This window comes from Silene latifolia, chromosome X, assembly GCF_048544455.1.
Source record: "Silene latifolia isolate original U9 population chromosome X, ASM4854445v1, whole genome shotgun sequence".
NCBI classification, from domain to species: Eukaryota; Viridiplantae; Streptophyta; class Magnoliopsida; order Caryophyllales; family Caryophyllaceae; genus Silene; species Silene latifolia.
In genome coordinates this window covers 316,613,947-316,636,014 of record NC_133537.1, presented here as the reverse complement: position 1 = coordinate 316,636,014, position 22,068 = coordinate 316,613,947, and the positions used below count along the sequence as shown (strand labels likewise).

Sequence of the window (22,068 nt, the reverse complement as noted above, 5' to 3'; positions counted from 1 at the left end):
GGTTCGCACCAGCTTCTTAAATCGGACCCATGCCTCGTGGAAGTTCTCATCTGGCCCTTGTTTGAAACTTGTGATTTGGGCTCTAATAGCAATCGTCTTAGAAGCAGAAAAGTACTTCTTGTAGAATGCCAATGCCAAGGAATTCCAATCAGTAATCCCATGAACGGCTCGGTCCCAGGATCTCTATACCACTCCTTGCAAAGATCACGAAGGAGAACATAAACATGGTCTCCTTGATCCGGTCTTGGGTCACGCCACCAAGTGGGGGGTATGGAACAATGAGTGAGTCAATAAAGGTCTCCATATGCTTAGCCGCATCTTCATTTGCGCTCCCGAATCGTTTCTCTCAACCATGTTAATGTATGAAGGCTTTGGTTCGAACTTCCTGGCATCTCCTGGTAATTCGAACCCCTTATATAAGTTTTCAGCTGTCAGCTCAGAATGACTAGCTATACTCGCTTCCTCGACCATGACTGGAATTTCTGGAGAAGTAACTATCTCGGCTGAAGAAGTGGAAACGGGTGAAGAATGTGGGTCTTCTTCGAACAGGTCGTTCTCGTAATAGCTTGACAGAGTACTCAGCTCTTCCTCTGTCGGTAATACCCTTTGTGTTCGTCTCAACTCGCGCAAAGATTTCTTTATCTCGGGATCAAATGGTACTAGTTCACCACCCTGTGACCTGCGCATAAGAAGAAACTACAAAAAGAGTATAAGAAAAGTTTAAGGAACAGAAGTCCCTTAAACTAAGAAAGACTAAAAATAAAACAACAAAAATTAGAACTATTGCCTCCCCGGCAACGGCGCCAAAATTTGATACCCGTCGTGAGGTGTCAAAAATAAGATTTATAATTTCCAACTACAACTATAGCTAGTGGCAGTCGGGTCGAACCACAGAGAGGCAGATGTAAATTCTAGTTGTCTAAATTCAGTCTAAGGTAACAAGTGTGGGGGTTGAGTTGATTTGGTCTAAAGCTAAGAGTAAAAACAGTAAACTAAAAAGATGGCTTAAACAGATAAAGAAGGGGTACTAGGATGATCGGTTCATTAAAGCTTCGGCGGCAGCATATTAAACAGGTCTAAATCGAACACAAGTGAGGCGGGAAACAAGAGATCCTCTCGGTCCGCTCTTAACAGATAGCATCTTTCGATCTCGCTATAGGTCCCTAATATCACTAATACTGACTCTCGTCCTGAAAAGTGACTAACGGTCTAAACTATACCTATCTTTCGATCTCAGCACAGTTTAGTCGATTTAATTGACGGTCTAACAACTTCTCCTATCTTTCGATCTAATGGGTCAGTCACAAATTAGGTATCTAACTGGTCGCATGCATTCGATTTGTTAAATACAACATTAAAACAATTAAAACGAGAATAAAACCCCACGAGGTCAGTCGATCGACCAAGAATGTCAGTCGATCGACTGACATGCGAGTCAGGCCGTGTTCAATACTTTGCCGCCTACGCTAAAATTCGCCTACATCCTAGCACAAACTATTTAGCTACTCATGCTAGAAGTAATAACAACAATAATACTAGGGCATAAAAGCGTTGAATTCATAATTAAAGCGGTAGAATAAACAATTAACATGCAACAATAAAGATGGTTTCGGGAATCTATCTAGCAATTCTGAACTATTGATGAAATAAAGATGAACTAAAAATAAACAGGAGGAATACCGAGTTACAGAGGAAAGATTAGGAATAAGAATTAAAAGTCCAATGCTCCACAATAATCCCAAACCCTAACTATGATATTCTAAAAACTCAATGTAAATTTCTGATAATAAAACTTGATCCTAACCTAGGTATTCTCAGTTACGTTATATAGAAAGTATACGTAACAATTATTCCAAAACCTAAACTTAATGAGCTTCAAGTTCCTCGGTCTTTTAATTCTCGTCTGGAACAGCAGTGTGGTCGATCGACTAGGCATGGTGGTCGATCGACTGGGATAGCAATGAACAAAGAGCTTCAGAATTCGAGGATTGGTCGATCGACTAAAGGAGGTGGTCGATCGACTGCTTGAGCTGCTACTTGACTTCTATAAACTCGTGGATTTGTCTTTTGGGCCTTGAAATGCGCACCAAGCTCGTTCCTTAAGCAAATACTTCTCGTCACATGCAATGCAGGATACTCGGGGACGGATTTAGCTCGATTTCCGCTGGATTCTTCACATTTCTGCAATAATGTACAAAAATACGGAAGTAGACGGAAATAGGGAGAAATGCAGCATAAACTACATGTATGAGCTCTGAAATACGTGTAAAATGGGATGTAAAACATCATATAAAAGACACGCATCCGTAAGTCTTTGATTTCGTTAATTCTTTGATTATCTTTTAGGGTTTGCTTGGATTTATGAATTAGGGGAAAAAGGGTTTTTGCATGTGCTAATTGGAGTTTATGTGATTGTTGTTAGGTGAAGAATTCGTAGAGCAGCCTTTCTAGATTGCTTGCTTGTGTCTCTTTGCTGTTGCGCTAAGGTAGGGTTTCCCTACTCAGTTTTAATGTTTAATGAAATTAAGATTTATGTGGTAATTGTTATATGATTAATATTGTGATCATCTGTTGTTGTTGTTGGTGTTGGTGTTGGTGTTGGTGTTGGTGTTGGTGTTGGTGTTGGTGTTGGTGTTGGTGTTGGTGTTGGTGTTGGTGTTGGTGTTGGTGTTGGTGTTGGTGTTGGTGTTGGTGTTGGTATTGGTGTAACACCCCCTCATACCAAGGTGCCTTACCAGGACCACCCTACCATGAAAGTGTGTTACCACCTCGGTTGCCCGAGGTTAGTATATATCAAAAAGCGTCTGAACTGAGCACATTTATTACAGTACTGTAAAGTGTAAAGCTTACATCATCCAAACTCAAATACTGTTTTAAACAAAATACAACTTCAAAGTCTGACAAATAAAGAAATCCAACTAAGACTCAGACGGTGATGCTATGACTCGTGATGGCACTCCTCCCAAGACAGTCCCCAAGCTCACACTAGCAATACCTGTCAAGCCTGCTCACCATCCCCGAATGGATCACCGCAGATTCCACAAACAACAACGGGGTCAGTATTACTCAACAATATAAGACAGACAAACGATACAATCAACTGATCATCTTCCAATTCCAATCTTTGTTCCCATACTGTAACCGACTACACACAAAAGTGTGTAGCCCTGCCAGATTACCCATCGCAACAGGTAATCCTCGCCGCCAGTGGGTGACCGCAGCCGATCCCACCTAGCCCAGCTCCTCAATGAGCGACAAACGATCCCTGTCCCTTAATGTGCATATCCCCTCCCGTGGCGGGTTCCACGGAGGGCGAACTAGGGTGTGAAGCCACTCCCGCAAGTGACTCCACCACAATCAAAATCACAAGATATCACAGCCATCTCAACACCCTTACACCAACATCATCACCACAAACTCCATACTCCGATGATCAACAGATAACAATAAACACAACAACATGTCTTACAGTAAACTGAGTAGGAAACCCTACCTTAGAAATCAACAGTGGAAATGAACTTGCACACTCAGAAAGGCTCCTCTACGAAGTCTTCTCCTATATCATAATCATATCACACAATTACACATTGCACAACCCCCATATTCCCAATTCCATAATTATACAGTAACCCCAACGAATACAATAACATAGAATAAAACTTACCAACAGTAGGATGAGGGATTGTACGTAAGGACTCCGAAGGTTTCGCAAACAACAAAGCAATTGGGTGGTTAAGGAGTGATTAGGGAGAGATTAGGGTTAACGTAAAATGATGAAGTAGAAATGATGTTTTGAAAACTGACGCGGGATATAAAATAAATCTTAAACGCTCCCTAATCAAACCGTCAAAATAATACTCGCCAGACCGAATACTCGGTCGAGTAAAGTTATACTCGGCCGAGTATCCTCTACTCGGTCGAGTATTCACTATACTCGGCCAAGTATTCATCGGCAGAACCAAGACAACTCATAACAATAGCACTACTCGGCCGAGTAGGCTCTACTCGGTCGAGTAGTCACCAAAGAAAATCCGTAGTGTTACAATTGGTGTTGGTGTGGTCTTGGTGTTGGTGTTGGTGTTGTGATGATTGTGTTGGAGTCACTTGAGGGAGTGGCTTCACACCATTTCTCGCCCTCCGTGGAACCCGTCACGGGAGGGGATGTGCACATTAAGGGTCAGGGATAACGCTCGTTGATGAGCGGGGGCTTAGGTGGGGATTGGCTGCGGTCCCCCACTTGCGGCAAGGATTACCTGTTGCGATGGATAATCTGGCAGGGCCACACACTTTAGTGTGTAGTCAGTTACGATATGTGATTGGGAGTTGGAGGTGGATGATGATCAACAGTTTGTCTTTTGTAATTGTCTTATTTTGATTATACAGTAACTGACTCCATTGTTGTTTGTAAAATCTGTGGTGATCCATTCGGGGATGGGGAGCAGATTGTGACAGGTGATGAAGACCTTTAGCTATGAGGCAGTCAGGGAGAGTCATCATTCGAGTCTAGCTTCCGCCGTCAAGAGACTTAGCTTTCATTTCTTATTGTTAACCTTTCACCGTTGTACTTTGGTTTTGATTTTAGAGAACATGTAAACTCTATTCATTTATACTTTAATAATTGTGTTTGGATTGTTAACTTTGATATACTAACCTCGGGCAATCGAGATGGTAACAGTCTCTCATGCTAGGGTGGTTCTTGGTAAGGCACCTTGGTATGTGGGGGTGTTATAGTGAGAGTACGTATCAGGAAGTTCTTTAATTCGAACATATAACCGCGCCCGCCTCGATAGCGGCCTCTACTAATGATTAGGGAAGTCATTCATATTTGATATGTCGTCGACGTAATGCATGCAATGCAACAAACATGGATTAATCCTAGCATGTGAAATTAGACTATGTCGGTTAACACGTGTTTTAGCAAACAATTTGGTCGAAGTAAATGTTAGATTCAATACATGTGAATGCCATACAATAAAATCATACATAATATTAACAAAAAAAATGAATTACAATTATTAAAATTACAAGCTTTATTTTATCTACGTCAAAAGCACGCTCAAAGACGGGATTTCGAAGAAGAAAATAAAAGGAAAGTAAAATTAGAATTAAATATGAAAATACGTCAGATTAGAGGTGATAATACGAATAATAGTTGATTTAAACCGTAATTAGGAGCTACGTCAAAGCGAGAAAGAGTTCAGGGGCAGAAACCAACCTAGAACATGCGCAGCATCTGCTGCGTCATCTGGAAGAGGCGCAACACTTCATGCGTCTGTTCTCGAGCTGGGTTCTGGCTGTGAAGTCAGAATCGCAACACTGTTATTGTTCGTTGGTAGATTTAAGATGGATTATCAATATTAGACTCGAATTGAAGTATTTTAACCGATCATATGTATCTAGGCAAGTCATAAAACGAATTAAAATGAGAAATTATAGCGGTTTATATGATTATGGTTACACGATGAGCTCGTGTCGGAAATACCAAAAAAGGCGAAACTTGAGGTTAGATTAAGACGAAACTAGATAAATAAGATTCGGAAGAAAACTTATGTATCATATTGGGATTCCAGAACCTCGACATGAACAAGCCGAAACCTCGATGAATCGATTTGAATTAAAATGGCGAAAACCCGCAATTATTGAATTACTCGGGATTAAGGACGAATTAAGCATTGTAATTAAAAGGGAGTTGTTAAAATATGATTATACGGAAATAACAAAAGAACGAAGGAAAATAAAAGAATAAAAAAAGGAGGAAATCTGCAGGGAGTCGAGGAAGAAGAAGAGCAAGAGCAACAAGCAACCTCTGAAAGAGGCGCAACAAGGTTGCGATCCTTCCTGAAAGCGCGGCTACTGCTACGTTTCTTCTCGACGTATGACTTCTGCTGTTTCGTAAAAACGGTTTTAAAAGGTGGATTTTAAATCGGTTTTCAAACGTGCTCTTGATATAAATTACATTAATTGATACAAAATAAAAGTACAATAATAAAATGGGATTTACACCCTCAGGCTTACATGTTTGACGAAACGAGATTGAATAAAGTTATCGTTTAGTGATTGCTCGACTCGAATATGCGTGGAAAGTGACCTCGTTAGAGGATTTAGTAGATTGATTAGGTTGATTAAAGGTGGAGTTGGTCAAATTGGTCGGTCTATGCAACGTGACTGGGACTCAGAATGATCTGAGCTTACGTGGTCGATTGATAAGCACGTAGGAGTCGAAAGGCAATAGAGTAGTCTAGAATGCAAAGAGAGAGAGGGGGGGAGAAGGGGCGGAACACTCGCGTGCCAAATATGGAGACCGAAGGCCTCTATTTATACTAAACATATGGAAGAGTTTAGGAATGACACGGACATGGAAACAAATCTCGGAAATATTCTAAAAAATGAGAAAAGAGGGCTGGAGAAGAGGCGCAACAACTACTGCGATCCTTCGAAGAGGCGCAGTATTTGTTGCGTCATTTGCTCAGAGGTTTCCTCCTTGGCAAGAAAGATTTCCGCGTTTTATTATGGAATTTCGGTAGATTTACACTTCCTTATTCCATGGAACACAATATAACGGTAGATATTTACTTAAAATATTAATTTTAAATAGGAATAAATATCTAGAGAATTCTAGAACATTCCGGAATATTCTGACTCGGCATTTAAACAGTTTTTAGAAAATGAAGCGGTTTTTGACCCGAACTCCAAATGGACTCTAATTACTGTCAAAACAACCGTATCGGTGCGTAGATGACGACCCATGGGGTTGACTCGAGTGTTTGAGCTTTCACTTGATGATGAACTTACGGACTGTCATAAATCGTTCCGCGTATTAGACATGCGGCCCAATCATCACTGGGTGGTTGGCGGGAGGTGTAGAAATGAGATATCTACAGGAAGTATAATTGCTAATTTTTTGATTTTTTTTTTCCAATATTTTCATTAGGAAGGCTAGAAGGTATTGTAAGAAAACATCTATGTAATTCATGAGATAATATGTTATTAGTCTTACTCATTTTATGGTCATTAGTAAGAGATGTTGTTTTTGTAAATAATGAACATGTTACAATTCAAAAACATATGTTTCATATTAATTTGCTAATAAACATAAAGGGTTACACATCAAAGAGTAAGTTTCACTCTTAATTAAACCTTGATGGAAGGTTAATATTATGTTGTATGTTATGAAATTTGGTCCTCTCTCTACCTATAAATAGTGACCTTTGTCCATCACAAAGTTCATCACAAAAATATTACAAACACATACATTAAAGGTTTGTTTATAGGCAAATGGAGAGAAATCTCATTTCTCAACTAAGGGTTTATTATTCAACAAAGCTTATTATCATCATGTTGTCCGGAGGTTTGTTCTAATATGATATAATTACATTTGTGATAATCATGTAATTCAAGATCTTAGGGTTCATGTTATGACTTATATATTTAACATGTGGTATCAGAGCGTTGTTTAGAATGCATGATTATCCATTAAAAGGATTTATATAAATTGATATAGTATGAATAATAAATCCATTATTAACTCTATTTTGTTAACATATAATTATTTAATAGAGAAAATTGTTGATTACAGCCTTTTAAAAATCACTTTTTGAAAATTACAGCCTTATAAATTTTTTTTTGAAAATTACATCCAAAATATTACTTTTCTTCTAAAATTGCACCAACTTGAGGTTTTTGGTGAATTTTGATGATGTTTTTATGATGTACCCTTTAGTATTTGAGAGCCTACTTACCCAGATTTCTTACCTCTCCTTAACACAAACCAATTATTCACCCCAAACATCATAAAAACATCATCAAAATTCACCGGAAACCTCAAGTTGGTGCAATTTTAGAAGAAAAGTAATATTTTGGATGTAATTTTCAAAAAAAAATTTATAAGGCTGTAATTTTCAAAAAGTGATTTTTAAAAGGCTGTAATCAACAATTTTCTCTTATTTAAATTCCGCAATTTTAAGTTTGAAAATGATTTTATTATCGTGATTACATTAATAATAATTAAAATGATATTAGCTAGATTATAATGTTTTTAGTAACATTTTAATAATGTCGACTATTACTAATGTTCAATCCATGTTATTATTATCGTTGTTTATGTCGTTATAAATATTATTTTATGTTTTTATAATTATTTAACATTAACATTTATAAATAATATGTTTACTTTAACAATAATTTTTTATGACATTAAAATAATGTACTTTTAATGTATTAGTATGTTATACGACATAACTATATATTTCATCTGAAGAAATGGTAAATGTAACATATTAACCTACATTTTTCTTTTCTCATCTTAAGTAAATAATAAATATTGGTCAAATGCAAGAATACATATTATTTGTCCACAGACAAATAGTATTTATATATATTTGAGTAATAATTAAGAAAAATTATTCCATTACAATTATGTTTTTTTATGATAACCATTAGACGGTATCAAGTCTATATGAATATTAGGTGACTACCCACAGGTAGGGCTGAGCAAATTTAGGTCCGGACCGAAAAAATGGACCGGACCGGACCATTTGGTCTGGACCAAACCCTGACCGAATTATTTTGGTCCGGTACTCGGTCCTCATTTTTTCAAGGTTTGGTCTTCGGTCCGGTCCGGTCCGGTCCAAGACCGGTTAATTTAGGTTTGGACCGAATGGACCAAATTTCATGTTTTTAATGACGTAACATTAAAATATTATGAATCAAATTAATATTTTACCTTCAAAAGACATTATAAATTAGTATTGTCAATGATTTTCATAAAAAGAGTCGTCTAATTATTTAAATGTATTTTATTTAGCGGAATTAAAATGTAATTATCGTATACAAAATAGTGAAAAAAAATATTAATTTTAGGTCCATTTCGGTCCAAGACCGGACCGGGCCAAATATTTCGAGTTTGGTCCGGTCCAAAACCAAAAGTTTTAGGTCCGGTCTTCGGTCCACTAAATTTTTATTTTCGGTCTTTGGTCCGATCCGGTTTGGTTCGGTCTTGGACCGATTCTCAGCCCTACCCACAAGAGAACCTAAAATTATGGAGTATAATTTAATTGTATGTGTTGTTTTATCACTAAATTGTTGTATCCTGTTTCCAGTTAATGTATCGTAAACTCTTAATTCATATGCTACGTCTATAATCAAACTTAATGGAACTAACTACTCAGAATGGAAAGAGCAAGTTGAATTTTCCTTAGGAGTACTCGAACTAGACCGGGCTCTTATTAAAGATAAGCCTGCACCATTAACTGATAAGAGTACTGTTGAGGAAAATAAACTCCACCTTGATTGGGATCGTTCTAATAGAGTTAGCATGATGTTTATGCAAATGGTAATTGACACGAACATCAAGACATCCCTACCTAAAACTGAGAGTGCAAAAAAATACTTGCAAGCCATTGAAGATCGGTTTAAGACTGCAGACAAATCCCTTGCTGGGAAACTTATGGCAGATCTTGTAACCATGAAGTCTGATGGTTTTCGCACAATGAGTGCTCATGTCATTGAAATGATAAATATTGCGGCCAAACTTAAGAATTTGGGATTGACTATGGATGATGCTTTTCTAGTTCAATTTATCTTAACTAGCTAGCTTACCTGCTCATTATAAACCTTTCAAAATTCATTACAACACTATTACGGAAAAGTAGAGTCTAAATGAATTGACTAATAAATTGTTTTAAGAGGAGTCTAGCCAAGGCTTGCAAGGCATTAAAGTTGCTCATTTCGTTCAAGGAGTTGGGAAAAAAGAATAATTCATCCCGTAAGAGAGCAGCACCTAAATCTGATGATGTTAATCAACCATTAAAAAAGAAAAAGAAAGATGATGTTTGCAAATTCTGCAAGAAACCTGGACATTTCCAGGCAGATTGTGCTTAACGTAAAGCATGGTTTGAAAAGAAAGGTAATCCAATGGGTTTCGTAAGTTATTTCGAATCAAATCTTACTAATGTATCTTCTTCTACTTGGTGGATTGATACCGGTGCTAATGTTCATGTTTCAAATTCTATGCCGAGATTCATTACAATCCAAACCACAAATTCAAGTGAGAATTTTATTTTTATGGGAAATAAAGACAAAGCTCCAGTTAAAGTTGTTAGAACTTTTCGTCTAATTTTAGATAGCGGTTACCAGTTAGACTTATGTCAAACTCTTTATGTTCCGTCTATTTCGCGTAATTTAATTTCTGTAAGCACGTTTGATAAGTTTGGATATTCATTTGAAATCGGCAATAAAAATTTCAGTTTGTTTGAAAATTCTAACCTTATTTTTTGTGGAATATTAATAGATGGATTTTATAAACTTCATCTTAAATATATTGAAGCTGAAATTTGTCTCACCTTGCATAATAAAGAAACAAAACGTAAGTCATCCAAAAATGACTCTTACTTTGTGTGGCATAAAAGACTAGGTCATATTTCTAGCGAAAGAATAAAACGTTTAGTAAAAGATGGCGTTCTACCGGACATTAATTTTACTGACATTACAGCTTGTGTTGATTGTATTAAAGGAAAAACAACGAAAAACACAAAAAAAGGAGCCACAAGAAGTACTCAACTTCTTGAAATTATACATACAGATATTTGTGGACCATTTGATGTTCCAACTTTCTGAGGAGAAAAATATTTCATTACTTTTATCGATGATTATTCACGTTATTGTTATCTTTATCTATTGCATGAAAAATCTCAATATGTGGATGATGTACAAGCATAGATTACCGAGGTTGAAAGATAATTAGAAAAAGAAAGTGAAAACCATTAGATCTGATAGAGGTGGTGAATTTTATGGAAGGTATGACGAAACAGGACAACATCCTAAACCTTTTGCTAAACTTCTCCTAAAACTTGGAATTGTTGCTCAATACACAACGCCTGGTTCGCCATGGTAGAACAGTGTAGCTGAAAGGCGAAATCATACATATATGGAAATGGTTAGATCCATGACGAGTCATGCTAACATGCCTATATCGTTATGGATGGATGCATTACGAACAACTGTTTATATCTTAAATAGAGTTCCAAGTAAGTCCGTTCCAAAGACACCATTTGAACTTTTGAAAGGGTGAAAACCTAGTTTAAGACATCTCCAAATATGAGGTTGCCCAGCTGAAGCTAGAATTTACAATTCACATGAAAAGAAATTGGATTTAAAGACAATCAGTGGTCACTTTATTGGTTACCCTGAAAAATCCAAAGGATATAAGTTTTATTGTCCTAACCATAGTACGAGAATTGTTGAAACCGGTAACGCCAGATTCTATGAGAATGGTGAAATCAGTGGGAGTACTAAACAACAAGAAGTGATCATTCAAGAAATACAGGTACCAATCCCTATACCCTTAATTTCGAATGATATTGGAAATCCTCCTATTGTTGAACCCATTCACAATAATGAGAAAAACCAAATAATTGATCATCAACATCATAATGAGACTTTCACCAATCATAATGATGATGAAGCACCACAAGAACCGCCATTAAGAAGATCTCAACGACAACGGAGATCGGCTATTCCTGATGATCACGAGCTTTATCTAATAAAATCTCAAGGGACTCAGGACCCGATTTCTTATTCACAAGTCATTAAGGATGTTAATTCTTATAAATGGATTGATGCCATGAAAGATGAATTAAAATCTATGGAAAGTAATCAAGTATGGGAAATCATTCAATTGCCTCCGGGCCATAAAGCCCTCTCATTTAAATGGGTCTTTAAGACCAAATGTGACTCCAACGGAAAAATTCAACGATATAAAGCTCGACTTGTTTTCAAAGGTTTTAATCAAAAAGAAGGCATTGACTATAGTGAGACTTTTGCTCCTGTTTCAGGAAAAGATTCTCTAAGAATTATCATGGCATTAGTAGCTCATTATGATTTATAATTACATCAAATGGATGTAAAAACCGCCTTTTTAAATGGAGACTTAGAAGAAGAAGTCTACATGCGTCCACCTGAAGGCTTCATAATTGAAGGTCAGGAATACATGGTCTGCAAACTTAAGAAATCAATACATGGATTGAAACAATCTTCAAGGCAATGATATTTAAAGTTTCATTAAACCATAACTGCTTTCGGTTTCACTGAAAACGTTGTTGACCCTTGCATTTATCTCAAAGTTCAGTGAGAGTAAGTTTATATTTTTGGTTTTGTATGTTGATGACATTTTATTAGCCAGTAGCGACCTTGGTTTATTACGTAAAACTAAGGATTATCTCTCTACAAACTTTGAAATGAAAGATATGGGTCGGATGAGGCTTCTTATGTGATAGGAATAGAAATATTCCGTGATAGATCACAAAGAATTTTAGGATTGTCTCAGAAAACATATATTGACAAAGTACTTGAGATATTTGGCATGACGACTTGTTCCTCTAGTCATGTGCCACTCCATAAAAGAGACAAACTTGTTCTTGAGCAGTGCCCAATGACTCCTATGGAACGAGAAGAAATGGCAAAGTATCCTTATGCATCTCTTGTGGGGAGTTTGATGAATGCACAGGTCTGTACTAGACCTGATATCAGCCACGATGTTGGCAGGTTTGGTAGATTTCAAAGCAACCCAGGAATTGCTCATTGGAAAGCTCCAAAGAAAGTACTGCGATATTTAAAGGTAACAAGAAACTACATGCTCACCTATAGAAATCAAGTCATTCACAGGTGACTGGTTATTCTGATTCAGATCTTGCTGGATGTCCTGACACTAGGATTATTTTCACTCTTGGATATATGTATCTTTTATGTGGAGGTGCAATTTCATGGAGAAGTCAAAAATCCGAGTTGCTTTTCGGATCCACCATGATGGCTGAATATGTGGCATGTTATGAGGCCTCAATTCAAGGAACATGGTTGCATAATTTTGTCTCACAGTTTGGTGCTTTAAGTTTTATATCTAAGCCACTACTTATCTACTGTGACAATGAAGCTGCAACATTTTTCTCAAAGCATGACATGATAACCAAAGGTTCAAAACACATGGACCTCAAATACCTATTACTAAAGCAAGAGGTTAAACTAAAGAAAATTGTCGTCGAATCAATAAGTACAGATTTACAAGTGCCAGACATATTTACGAAAGGATTACCGGCCTGCACCAACTTTTCAGAAACACACTGAGAGTATGGGTCTTACAGATAGTTCCTAATTTTTTCATATTATGCCATTTGATTTCTATTTATTCACGACAATTATTGAGCTCTATATATAACGTTTACATCTGTCTTTTCTGTTTTCTAATGTGTACACCTCAAGTATTAGATGAATAAAACAGAATAAGTCTTATACAAGACATTATGTGACCACTACGATACTCTTACTTATGGTCTAGATATGAAAGTTATTAATGTAGTAGTACATGGAAGTAAGCATGTTGCAAAATAACATGTACACGCCATGACTCCCATTGATCGCTAGATTATCCAAGACACTTATGATAACCAATTAAGAAATTTTAGCATATCATGCGCGCCTTATGATTTTAATATGAAAATACTAAAGTATCTTCCTAATGACCAAGTAGGAGACTGTAAGAAAACATCTATGTAATTAATGACATAAGATGTTATTAGTCTTACTCATTTTATGGTCATTAGTAAGAGCTGTTTCTTTTGTAAGTAATTAACATGTTACAAGTCAAAAACATATGGTTCATATTAATTTGCTAATAAACATAAATGGTTACACATTAAAGAGTAAGTTTCACTCTTAATTAAACCTTGATGGAAGTTAATATTATGTTGTATGTTATGAAATTTGGTCATCTCTCTACCTATAAATAGTGACCTTTGTCCATCACAAAGATCATCACAAAAATATTACACACACATATATTAAGGTTTATAGGCAAAGAGAGAGAAACCTCATTTTTCAACTAAGGGTGTATTATTCAACAAAACTTATTATCATCATGTTGTCCGGAGGTTTGGTCTAATATGATTAAAATAAAATTACATTTGTGATAATCATGTAATTCAGGATCTTAAGATTCATGTTATGAGTCTTATGACTTATATATTTAACAGGTATATGTAAAAATATTTAGCAAATAAGTGAGACATTTGATATGTGGGATACATATATATAAATCATGATAGAATATTTTTATAACATATGAGCAATATCTTACCTAATCACACAAGTTCGAGCTGCTCGCGAGCTTTTCGAGTCAAGTTAGTATTTGCTCGGCTTGACTCCTTAAGTTCTTGAGCCGAGCCGAGCCCAAGCCCGAGTCGAGCTCGTACGAGCCAAACTTTGACCGAGCCAATCTCGTCTCATTAACACCCCTAAGCTAGACAACATGGCGACACTAGGCCTAGCAGAAAGCACTCGCCTTGTATATCCACACACATTTCGTCGAATACCTTGATGGCCAAGCTAATAGATCCCGTATCACTCTCATTCTTTCAACTTCTTCTATTGCTACACTCTTTAATACCGTTTTCATTCAATTTTTGTTTTGTTTATTATTAAATACTTTCCCTTTATATGAACAACAACCCACAAGCGTGATTGATCGTGCATGTTAATTTCCATAGTTTTACACCATTGTATGAGATTAATTGAGACATATATATGTTATGAGTTATGACCAGTAAGATGAATAGTAAGAAAGTAGAGGTACTTAAATGGGTGGATAACATTTGTAGTTACTAAGGAGGTTAGGTTATAACTATGCCTTAATATTGTATGTTTGGCGAATTTGAGCTTTTAATGATAACTTTACATTTTCCCAAAAAGAAAGAGTTATGACCAATGTAATGATTTTTTATGGTTTGTACTCTCTTTGTCCCAATCATTTGTTTACCTTTTTAATTCTTTGCGAGAGTTATTTTAATCAAAGATAAACCGATGATTCGAGAAAAGGGAGTACTTGAGTAGATTTGTATTCTTGTGCATGTCTGATTTCTTAGTGCTCATTGACCCAAGTAATTCGTTAAAAATGTGGGGAAATTGCCAAATTGGGAGCAAATGTTTTGTTATTGCAAATCTTATCTATATTAACGCAAAAGACAATGCTCAACACAGGATGCGCCACGACATTCACCCAATTTTTTTTTTTTTTTTTTTTTTGGGAAATTCAGGTAATGGTAGGTCTCGTTTACGTGGAAAGAGTTTATTTCTTTAAATCGTCTCTGACAAACATTCGACAAATTATGTTATAGAAAATATTTTATGAAATAAATAGATAATCGGCAGAAGTAAAAGTAATTGCATATAACCTAATGAATTAAAAATCGAAATAAATGAAAATAATTACATATAATCGGACTGAATTACATAGTTAATGAAATAAATAAATAATCGACAGAAGTAAAAGAAATTGCATATAAACGGAATGAATTACAAATCGGAATAAATGAAAGTAATTACATACGGGGAAGTGGTGATTGACCCCCATAACTTTGTGCAATTGTGAAGTTAACCCCCAAAACTTTGAATTGGAGTGATTAGGCCCCGTAGGAAGATGATAGAGTTACACCAGGTGTATGAGGCCCTCATACACCACCAATAATGACGCGCCACTTGTCCAACTCAAAGAATCTTATTTAATCTAATTAATCCCTTGATTCCTTCATTAATTGCCCCCCCCTAATTAATGTTCTCGATTTTGCCACATATTTTATTAATTAAAAAAAACTTCTCTCCTAATTTATATTTAAGTCTTATTTATTACTAATACCTTTTATTATTTTTAGTATTTATGTATACAGTATACCTTTACTATTTCATATATTTATGTATACCTCTAATATACGTACACAGTCTTGTATACGCTACAGTTAATTGATACGTTTTTTTTTTGGTGCTACAGTTAATTGATACGTACTATATCAATTTCTTTATACGGTATGATTATTCCTTATATGTATGTTTATGTATTTACGAAAATACATTATTTGCGTTAATTTTTTTTTTTAAAAAAAAATTCAATTAATATTTTTTCATATAATACCTTTTCTTTTGTCTTATATTATTTTAAATTATATCTAAATTTCGTTGTAATTTTTTTTTTTTTTGCGTAATGTTTTGTTTTATACACACTGTTTTTAATATTTAATTTCTTTAAATTAATTTTTTTAAAAAAATTTAAATTTTAAATTAAATTTATTTTATGATTAATTTTCATTGTACTTTTTTTTTGCTTATGTGGGTATGAGTAAGTTATGTCTTTTTTTATACACATTATTTTAAAATTTTAATTAAATTGATAAATATTTTATTTTTTTAAGTCATAAGAAGTATTTGCTAATATCCGTGACCGAAAGTTAAAAGGACCTTATATGACAGTATAAGTTAGTGGGTGCAGTGATTTAGTTCATGCTTTCCTTACTAAGTGTCTCGTGTTCGAATCCTCTTGTGGGTTTTTCTTTTTGTTTTTGGCATAATTTTGCACAAGTTAACCGAATGCTATTCTAATACTTGAAGACATATACTCAATACTGTGAAAATGAATTAAGGAAAATAGTCATTGATTTTGATTGATCATACATATACTAAATACTGTGAAAATGAATTAAAGAAGTCAAATAATATACAAAAAAAAATTCATACTTCCTATTTACAACCTATGACTATAATTTGTATATTGAGAATATTGAGAATTTTAATATTGTGACCTAAATTGCGATTGGGAGAACGTCGGAGTATTTTGTGACGGTGTAAAACGTGGAGTATTTTGTGTACCACTAAAGCCACTCATAAAGGATGAAGCATCATCGTTTGGAACATGTCGGGTTGGGTTCGTATTTGGGGGGAGCGTAGTGGTTGTCGGATCCTCATCATTTGTCTTTCTCCTTCTCTTTGTCCGTTTGACAATACATCTTCCGCCATTCCCCGCTTGTCGGGGGTCTCTAATGTCACCTTCTTGTTGAGGTGTGTTTATGATAGTCTCCCTAGGTCGTAGTCTCCTACGACCCCACATTTTTGAGGAAACTCCACCGCCGCAAATGAATTTATAGATCGTATCCCAAAGATGAGCCTCCAACTCTTTGATTAGTTCATCGGTTCTGCTATTATAAATGGCAGAAGACCCTTCACTTTGCATAGCCAACCTCTTAATGTAATCATTTTTTACAGTTATCTCAAGAGACCTTTTAACACGTTCTGACTCATCCGGGTTGTAGTACCCAACCCGAATATTTTCGTATCCTCTAACCAAATCCTTGCGCGCCGATCCAATATGTATTTGTCTGGGATAGCTTTTACGTCCAACACATCAAGACACTTCATGATATGACGACATAAGATCCCTCTAAATTCAAACATCTTACAACCACATTTATACTCACCAGTGATTGTGTCAATACTCACTTCAAAACTTCTTCGATCTTTCTTCCAAAATGCTTCTGTCACTTTTGATGTGGCCCTAAACCTCTTGATGAAACCCAAACTATTTGGAAGAGTTTCGACGTTGGTGCTTATACAACCATATACCTCGTTTTTCACCTCTCCGAATTTCTTGTTTGTGTAGACCTTACTAAAGGTATCCTCGAATAATATCATGGGATCCCATTTAAGTGGGCTCTTAATGTCTTTGGCGTTATTGACTTTCTCGTCCTCCACCTTTTTCTCTATGGCATCCTCGTACTGCTTCATGAATTGCATCAGGCCGGTTTCTATGCTCATGTACGTTTTAATAAATCTGTTTGTTTGTTCACTCCTCTGAGTAGAAGACATACCCGCATAGAAAGTGTCTTTCCAAAAAACAGGCATCCACCGCTGTCTCATATCCCATGCACCCCTCAACCATTTATTGCGTCGCAAGTTGTATTTTTCCATGAAATCGTCCCACATATCTTGCAGTTCCTCCTCGGTGATACTCTCGTGCACAAGCGTACGCAAATCTCTGTCAATCTGAGGAAATTGTGGGTGGTCTTTTAGATTCTTATCCGCGTTTTGAAGAATATGCCAAAGGCATAATCTATGTTTAGTCTCCGGGAACACTTTCTTGATTGCCCCTTCCATTGCTTTACATTGATCAGTTAGTAAGACGGTCGGAGCTCTCCCCATACATTCCATCCACTTCTCAAACACCCACTCGAATGACTCTGTGTCTTCGTATGAAATTAAAGCCGCTGCATATAATATATCTTACGTATATGTAACGGGATAATTTACGTAAGATAAAAAAATCGATAATTTCTATTTACATAAAATAAAAAAAATCGATAATTTCTATTTACATAAAATAAAAAAATCGATAATTTCTATTTACATAAAATAAAAAAATCGATTAAAGAATTTTAAAGGACACAATTTCATTGTATTGGAATATTGAAGGACAAAATGTCATTTCCTAAACATATTTATTTAAAAACAACTCCCAACTCCTTCAACAAAATTTATTAATTTTAATTTATTAATTAAAATAAAATCTGTGGCAGTTGAAAGGACACATGTTGTTTCATTATCTCATCTATAAATACACTTTCACTAAATGCAAACCCTAGTTTCTCAACCAACAATTTCCCATTCATTTCTGTTTTCCTCTTCTCCTTTTCTTAAAACCCTAAGCTCTACAACCCTAAATCTTTAAACACCAAACTTCTTTCATATAATGGATAAGAACATTCGCTTAACATTGATACACATGGAGAGGAACAAATACTATATCCGCCGCTTAGACGATTTAGAGACGAAGATCAACGACTACCTTGATAAGATTCGGGAGATGGGTATTAGTCATAACGTCTTGTCGGAGATGGAGCAGATGAGGTTGCATGGAGATTATGAATATGCTATACAAGACCTCCAAAAAATAAAGGAGAATAGGATCATTCTCATGGAAGAGAATGACTCCCTTGAAAAAGTTATTGCTAAATTTTTTTCAAATTAATTTAGTATGTATGTATGTATGTTTGGATGTTGTACCCAAATCCACAATTTTTCTTCCTATTTGGGTATTCATCTCGGTTTGTTAGTTTTTTAATTTGTATAATATTTAAATTATATAAAATGTGGACTTCTAGTATTTTCCATTTATGTACTTTATTCAATTCCATCTCTTTTACTTGTTTATTTGAACCGTTAAAATTGATTTGACAAAACACAACACAAAAGAATAATGAAATGAACAATTGGGAGATTTGACATAATACAAACCATAAAGAGTAATAAAAAATGAACAATTCAAATTTGATTTGACTAAACACAACTTGAAATGACTATTGTTGTTGCGTGTGTAAGAAAATCCGGCGGCATGCATAAAGTCTCAATTCTGAGAAACGATTTGACTTCCAAATCAAATCAAGTCACAACTTTTAATTAAAAAAAAAAAAAAAAAAAAAAAAAAAAAAGGATTTTAAAACCCTAACTACTACCTTTTCCCATTATAAAGGCAAAACACATCCATCTCAAAATTATCCTTCAGAAGACAAACCCTAATCTTATTTTCCATACTGCTCCATTATCAATCAAGGTATTTGTTCTTTTATCTTCAATTATCGTTTGAGTTTTTTGTTTTTGTCACAATTGATTTTATTGAATAAATCCCAAACCCAAATCAATTTTTTTAACTATCTATTTAACTGATTGTGCGGTTGTTGCTTCTTAATTTAATTTAACTGTTTCAGATGGATAGACAGTTTGTTGCTTTCTTATTTCAATACACAATGGATCGCAGAAACGTTCTCACTCGGCTGCGAGAGATTGACATTCAGTTGGAAACCCTAATCACCAGAGCGTCTCATGTACGAGACTTGGCCATAACAAGAGGGATGCAGGACGTACAAGCAAATATGGATAATATGATAAGCATATTAAGGGCAAATCGCGAACCAGCGCTAATAGAAATTAGGAAAATTGAAAGGGAGATTGTTCAACTTGAATCTCTTGGATTTTAATTAATTTTAGTTAATATTTCGTATTTTGTAAGGATTATTATAAGTATGGTTTGTATTATATTTTATAAATCTATGAAGATCCTTTTTCTTTACCCACATGCAAGTCTCTTCAGTTGCAAAATTAACAATGAAATTTATACAAAAAAAAAAAAGAGAGAATTAAACGACAAAATGTAACAACGAAAATAGATTATTATTAACATAAACTTAAAAAAAAAGTACAATATTAAGCCTAGTCCTTATTAATTAAGGACTTTAAAATCTTAATATCATCCTCTAATTCTTCCCTAAGTTTGCAACATTTTTCATATGTACCCAACACGGATTTGAAGAAATCATCCGCTTCCTTCTCCATTTCCTTCATGCCTTTTGCATAACAATCGCTGCGAATTTTAATCGCCCCGACCACCATCTTCATCACTCTGAACTCCTGTTCATGGAGCATGGCAACCTGTTCTTCTAAACCAGTCAAAGATTCAATAGCAATATTGTGAAGGCCTTCCATTTGAAATTTCTGAGTTTTTAGAGAGAAGATAAAAAGAGATAAAGTGAATGAGTAAGAAAAGGTTAGGTAGAAATGGATACTTCTTTTAACTCACCCGTATTTATAACTAGGATGGTGACCTTTGGTTCATTAATTAAATTAAATTAAATTAAATTAAGTGGTTCATGAATAAATTCAATTAAACTGTTAAATTAAATAATACGCCTCAGTTGGAAACCCTAATCACCAGAACGTCTCATGTACGAGACGGATTGTATGGTTTGTATTATATTTTATAAAACTATGAAGATCCTTTTTCATTACCCACATGCATGTCTCTTCAGTTGCAATATTAACAATCAAATTTATACTAAAAAAAATAGTAGAGAATTAAACGACAAAATGTAACAACGAAAATAGATTATTATTAAGATAAACTTAAAAAAAAGTACAATATTAAGCCTAATCCTTATTAAGTAAGGATCGTAAAATCTTAATATCATCTTCAAATTCTTCCCTGAGTTTGCAACATTTTTCATAAGTACCCAACACGGATTTGATGAAACCATCCGCTTCCTTCTCCATTTCCTTTATGCCATTTGCATAACAATTGTTGCGAATTTTAATCGCCCCGACCACCATCTTCATCGCCCTCAACTCCTGTTCACGGAGACAGGAAACTTGTTCTTCCAAAAAACTCATAGATCCAATCATAAGATCGTTAAGGCCTGCAATTTCGACTGCCATTTCAAAAATCTGAGTTTTTAGAGAGAAAATAAAGAGAGATAAAGTGAATGAGTAAGAAAAGGTTAGGGAGAAAGGTGATTCTTCTTTTAACTCCCCGGTCGTATTTATAACAAGGATGGTGACCTTTGGTGAACCATAACATGAATAAATTAAATTAAATTAAATTAAACTAAATAAAATTAAATTAATAAAATGTGGTGGTTCATTAATAAATGCAATTAAAGATTAAAGAAACACATCGGAATACTACAAGACAAAATTTTCTAAGATTATAATTACAATATTAAGGAAAATAAAGATTACAATATTAAGGAAAACTAAATTAATAAAAACTAAAACTAAAACTAAATTAAAGGTTACAATATTAAGGAAAAAAATAAAACTAATTTCTAAGATAAAGAAGGCAAAATAGCCTCTAAGGCCCCGATCTCCCTCTCCAAGTCCTTCCTGAAATCGTATGTCCTTTGATAGTCACTTAAGAAGGATTGTATGAGGGCCTCGAGTGATTTGTCGAAATCTTTGACACCTCTTTCATGCCAACGGTTGCGGCGTTCCATAAGGGATTTCATCCTCGAAACATGCTCCAACTCCGTCACACGGAGCTCATCCACCAAAGCTTGTTTACCTATGATTGATCTATTAACAACATCAACGGCCGCGTTTTCCATCTTGACGTATACAAAAATAAGGATTAAATTAAAATTAAGAATATTAAAGGTATTATTGAGAGAAGAGAGAGAGAAGTTGAACAAATAGAGAAAGAGATGAAAATAAGTATTATTGAGAGAAGTTAGAGAGAGACTCTGATTATGTTTTAGTTGATATGATAACAAAAAAAAATACTTATAAAGGTTGTAATATTTACCAATCTGTGGTTTTATTTGTGATTGGTCACTTATAGGATCAACGGCCACGATTTAATGTGGAATATCATCAAATATTTTAATGACAACTGAACGGCCACGGTTAACTATTAAGTATCATCACTTTTTAAGT

At 35.0% G+C, this 22,068-nt stretch overlaps 1 protein-coding gene across 1 annotated transcript; it reads right to left on the bottom strand.

Annotated features, from left to right (window-relative positions):
* Positions 1-17,076: 17,076 nt before the first annotated feature.
* On the bottom strand, positions 17,077-17,964 carry LOC141620595 (protein FAR1-RELATED SEQUENCE 5-like). The gene has a single exon (XM_074437424.1). It carries the CDS (start codon positions 17,962-17,964, stop codon positions 17,077-17,079), a length of 888 nt encoding a protein of 295 aa, XP_074293525.1.
* Between the last annotated feature and the right edge of the window lie 4,104 nt (positions 17,965-22,068).

Excerpts from the sequence above, each read along its gene's own strand:
- LOC141620595 (XM_074437424.1), bottom strand. The coding sequence starts at position 17,964 with ATGGAAGGGGCAATCAAGAAAGTGTTCCCGGAGACTAAACATAGATTA.